This window comes from Emiliania huxleyi (assembly GCF_000372725.1).
Source record: "Emiliania huxleyi CCMP1516 unplaced genomic scaffold EMIHUscaffold_238, whole genome shotgun sequence".
Classification (NCBI taxonomy): Eukaryota; Haptophyta; order Isochrysidales; family Noelaerhabdaceae; genus Emiliania; species Emiliania huxleyi.
In genome coordinates, this window is record NW_005200264.1 from 179,685 (window position 1) to 184,885 (window position 5,201).

At 63.1% G+C, this 5,201-nt stretch overlaps 2 protein-coding genes across 2 annotated transcripts; both read left to right on the forward strand.

The window, feature by feature from the left end:
* Positions 1-1,297: 1,297 nt before the first annotated feature.
* On the forward strand, positions 1,298-2,356 carry EMIHUDRAFT_457345 (hypothetical protein; the record flags this gene model as incomplete). Its single annotated transcript, XM_005779034.1, has 3 exons — positions 1,298-1,392; positions 1,469-1,646; positions 1,844-2,356. The coding sequence occupies 3 exons, from the start codon at positions 1,298-1,300 to the stop codon at positions 1,877-1,879; spliced, it is 309 nt and encodes a 102-aa protein (XP_005779091.1). The 3' UTR covers positions 1,880-2,356.
* A 1,199-nt stretch (positions 2,357-3,555) lies between these two features.
* Positions 3,556-4,373, forward strand: EMIHUDRAFT_236729 (hypothetical protein; the record flags this gene model as incomplete). The annotated part of the gene is made up of 2 exons (XM_005779035.1): positions 3,556-4,096; positions 4,312-4,373. 2 exons carry the CDS (start codon positions 3,556-3,558, stop codon positions 4,371-4,373), a joined length of 603 nt encoding a protein of 200 aa, XP_005779092.1.
* Between the last annotated feature and the right edge of the window lie 828 nt (positions 4,374-5,201).

The following is a 5,201-nucleotide window of genomic DNA, read 5'->3' on the forward strand; positions in this document are numbered from 1 at the left end:
TTTAAAAAGTTACAAGCTTCCGGGAATTGGCTCCAAGGTGCCAAATTTTGAGAAAGTGAAGCGGACGCCGGCCACCCCACAAGACGGAGAAACCGCTTTTTTGAAACAACCATGCCAGGGCTCTTTTCGGGGGCTTCAGGCGCCGCCAGGGTTAAGGCAAGCGCCCCGCAAGGGTTGTTGACCAGTAGTCGGCATGCAGTGAGAGCGCGCGGCCCAGCCCGGCGGGGATAGATCCGGCGGCCGTGATTAGTCCTTCATCATATTCAGTTGCGTGTCCAGGCGTGGCCATCCCCCGGCGCACTTGGGGGAGCTTTGAATTTTATCTTGTAAAAACGGTTTTCTTTCTCCCAATACGCCATACCCCCCCCCCAAATCTTGACATTACCCGGGTATGTAGAATAGATAGAATGATAGGGTAAGCCCACGTCCCCGGAAGAGCAGCGAACTTTGAACCCCGGAAAGCTCCCTAGAGCTCTACTTCTGAACACAACCCCTACTTCTGCCGCGCGCAGCGTTCACCGCCAATGATAATGCAGGAGGGGGTCGAACCAACATGTACCGAGTCGCAGCCAGGACCGTGTGCTTTGTGGCGGGGCTGGCAATGCTGTTGTTGGTCACCGAAGGAGGGTCGGCAGGCAGAACCCAATTACGCCCCACCGCAATCGCCCCACGCAACCGCCCCACCGCAACGCGGAGCCCGTACGCTTGCAACAGCTCGCTCGACTTTGGACCCGTCGAGAAAGCCGACTCGATAGGCCTGTGCATGGACGACACGACATTCAGCACCTGTCAGCTGCACCAGCACTGATTGTAAGCTTTAGGGGAGGATAGCCGACGTCTCCCGGTGAGACGATGGAGAGCATTATCGTTCAACGTAGAAATTTATTTCTGTAGTGTCACTCACTCCCAAGATTAATTCTCGCGCACGACGTTACTCTTGGCCGAGGAGACCGCTCTGCCCACCCACCCACACCACAAATGACCGATTTGAGTTTTGGGACGGCCGTACTTTGCGCTCGGCTGGCGCGTCGTGGTGCCCTTCTCCTGCGGCCCGCCATGAGTGAGCGGCACCATTCGCCATCGCAGCGAGCAGCACCCCACTCGCCGCAGCAGCCGGAGGCATTGCCGCAGCACTGTCTGCGCCGCAGTCCCGCACCCGTCGACGAAGCTCCCCCCTCTCTCTCTCTCTCTTGGTGTGACTAAATTCTTTCCCCGTGCCCAGGGTGGGATGAAAATTCTTTTGAAAGGACTGTCCCCCACTCGTTCTTTTGCAAAGGACTGTCCCCCTCGACCATCCATGGCAGGCATCACGGTCGGCGGCGCGCATCCGCTCTCTCTCACGTCGTGGGAGGCCGAGGCGAAGAATCCGGCCTCTCCTCCTCCACCACTCCAGTCCTCGATTGAATGGCGCGCTTGCACTTTCGCCGCCACAAGTCGACGCATCTCCACTGCTTTCGCGGACTCTTAGGTGCGTCGACTCGTGCAACGCGGCGATAGAATTCCTGTTTGGGATTCCGGCAAAGTGCCTGTTGGCGAGCCCCTTCACGTACGCCCCCTTGAAGGAGAAAGAAGAGGTGTCTGCCGTGAAGCCGGCGGTGCCAAAAGTGGCAAAACCAGGTAAGGGGTTCATCAAGCGGCAGAGGACGGTGCGCCTATGTTACTCCACACCAGCTGGTCTGATCCTTCTCCGCCCAGTCGTATCGTTGCTCAGGTCCACTCTCTCTTCGAACACTGGCACTAACACAGGTACACCCCGGGAAGCCGCACGAAAAGAATTTCACCGCGCCAAGTGCTCCTAGTGCCCCTCATCGACCCAATACCGGTCGCTATTCCTCGCCATTAGGCAAATGGCCTGCTGCTGACTGCGCTCGACGCCTAGAGCGGCCCCGCGTTCCTCGCGGCTCACATAGAGGCACTGCGTCGGTCCCCGGCCAGCTGATTGCATACTTATCTCCGCGTGGGCAGCTCCTGGCTGGCATGCGCGCCCTCGCGCCGACAAGGCCCCGTGCGCACCCCAGGCTCCGTGACCGGGCGTGGCTCACAGGGCGCAGAGATTGTGTGGTGCTCTGGTGCTCTATCTGGTGCCGCGCTGCTATTGCTCAGCTATGCTCGCGCACCCCTCACTGGCCTCGCGTCTGTACATCTCGTGATCAACTTGGCGGCTGCCGTGAGGAGGGCAGCAGGTGCGCGGCACAACGCTCATAGTTTAGTACGGATTGTAGCTTGAGTCTCTCCAGTGCACCAGGAAGAAGGCAGGACGAGTGTGGTTGTTTCACTGTACGTCTGTGTGATCTGACATCTGTGAAGGTCCGCCCGGAGTTGGCTCACTGTTGTCTGTTATAGGCATCGTATGATTGATCCCCCCCTAGGGTATGGGAGGACCACGGCGGCACGCCGCCACCCCACAGGGATTTCACACGGAGTGAACCAGCGGAGTCCGCTCACCCCGATATTTTTATTAGTGGGGGAACGGGAAATGGTGATTTTTGAATGAACGCCTCGGGCCCTCGCGCAAAACCACCGCTACCATGCCACAGAAGACCCTTGTGGAGGAGGGTAGGACTCTGACCTGTTCCGACCCTGATCCGACCTCTCTCGAACACCGACCTGATCCGACCGTGTTCACTTCGAACACGGTCGGATCAGGGTCGGACCAGAGTCGGAACAAGGTCGGCGTAGGTCGGGAAAATCCACCTCCCTCCCGCCGCCGCTGACCCACCCTGTTCGAGCACGGTCGGATCAGGTCGGATCACGGTCGGAACAGAGTCGGATCATGCTGTGCCCGTCCGTGCGGTCGGATCATGGTATGATCCAACCCTGTTCGAACGCTGCCGAACACGGTCGGATCACGGTCGAACACAGGTACGGATCAAGGTCGGGAAAAAGGGCCGCACGTGGGGCAGCTCATGTGTTCCGACCCTCATTCAACCCTGTTCCGACCGTGTTCGAACGCTGCCGAACACGGTCGGATCAGGGTCGGACCAGAGTCGGAACAAGGTCGGGAAAAAGGACCGTACGTGGGGCAGCTCATCTGTTCCGACCCTGATCCAACCCTGTTCCGACCTTTGTTCAAACCTAACAGGGTCGGATCAGGTCGTTCACATAAGGTCGGATCAGGGTCGGATCAGGGTCGGAACAGGTCAGAGTGCTACCCTCCTTTGTGGGCTATCCAGAACACCTAAGATCATGCCTAGCTCTAAAGTGGGCCCGAGATACGCCAGCTAAACCCCGGATTTTTTCCGGCAGCGCCAGCGGGCCACGCATGGCCGGCTACCCAAGCGGAGACACGGGAAGGCTGCCGCAAGCCGTCGCCCGTCGGTCGGGGAGAGGGGGGACGACACTGACTGCCTCGGCAGCGTGCACCTCGATCCTGTACCGTGTTTGTTATGCCCCCCCCCAATGAACACACCAGTGAGGGAGGGCGAGACGATCGAGGGGTCCCGTACCATGCGGAATCGACCCTATCAAGTGCTCAAGTGCTCTCCCCCCCGGGGTCAAGTGGTGCTGGGCGTTCACGCGGAGGGAAGGCCCCCAAAAGGGTCTTGCGCGATGCACATGTCCTCTTCGCGCAACGTCCTCTCCATCGTCGTCGATCGAGAGCTTTCCGGCAACGCGCGTGGCCTGCGCTCGCTCCCCCCTCGCTTCCTCGCCGGCATCGACGCAGGCGGCGGCCCGCGTGACCGAGCCGCCGTCGCCGCCTCTCGAGGACACGTTGGCACTGGCGAGCTATTGCTTCAGCTTGACTCGGAGATGCCTGCTCCCGCCGAGCTACGCAAGCTGATCGCTGACCTGAGCGCGCGGCTGGGCGAGTCGGCGAGCCAGCGCGAGGTCTTTCTCTGCTGCGGCGGAGACGCGATCATTTCCCGCGTCCTCCTGCGGCTGTGCAGGAGGGAGGCGGGGCGGCCGTCCGCTCGCCTGCCCGAGGGCGCTCCTCTGGACGTGATTAACGAGTGCACCCAGATCCTCGCCGAGCTCGCCATGCTCGACCTCCAGCACGCCGAGGCGCTCGCGTCGCGCCACGAGCTCATCGGCACGCTCTTCCTGCTGATGGCGGAGCCGCAGGCGGCGGACGCGGCGCTCGCCCTTTCCATGACAGGTACACGACATGTCCGGGACATGTCCCGCAGGCGGTGGACGCGGCGCTCACCCTCGCGCAGGAGCTCCTCTCCGCGGGACAGGACGTCTTCCCGCTCACCGCGGTGCCCGACCTGCCGGGCCTCATCGGCCGCCTCTCGCCCCGAGGCCTCGCGGCTCGGGCGCCGAGGAACCCTCTCGGGACCTTCTCGGGACCTCCCTGGAGCGTTCCCGTAGGCCTCGCTCTCGTCTCGCGCGCCCTCGCAGTGCTACTCGCGAAGTCGGCTGAGCAGGGCTAGGGCGGTTAGAAAGCCGGACACGTATTCTAGAAGGTTCCTAAAGGGCCCTAGAGCAGGGCTAGGGCGGCTAGAAGCCGGACACGGGTTCTTGTAGTCCGACCAGCGCTCGAGAGGACACGCACTCGACCGTATGCGGCCGTATTCTGCGGGACTCGCTGGACCCGTCGCCCCTCGTATTCACGCGGCGCTCTGAATACACTGCGCATCGCCATCTTCCCCGAGGTGGGTGTACAGCTGTGTGCTCCCGCCCCGAGGTTGGTCAATTCCGCGTGTAGGTCTGGACGCCTTTCCCGCGCCAGAGTGCGTGGAGCCCGACTTGTGCGTCGTGTGCGCAAACAACGCCGCGCTCCTGGCGCTGCCCTCCTTCCTCGCCCGCGTCGTCGCGCTGCTGCGGCTGCGCACTCCGCCCGCGGGGGTGTGGGGCCACATCCTCGGCCCGGGGGGAGCGCTTGCGCAGGGGGGGGGGGAGGGCGAGGGGGAGGGCGAGTGGGGGACCCTCTCCGAGGCGCCGCTGCCGCACGCCCTCGTCATCCTCGCGCCCCACCAGCTGCCGGACGCGCTGCACGACATCCTCGCCGGCGCTGTCGCCGCCGCCGCCGCCGCCGGCGGCGGCGGCCCGGGCGGCGGAGGCGGCGGCGCCGCGGCCTTTGTCGGATTGGGCGGCGGGGCGGTGCACGGCTCGCTGCCGCTCGCGTCGCTGCAGACAGCGCTGTGGGTGACGCTGCAGGCCACCTGCTCCTCCCCTACCCCCACGGGCACCCTCCCCTACCCCCACGGGCCCCGAACCCACCCTCCGCTACCCGAACGGTACCCAAACTCTTCTTCCCC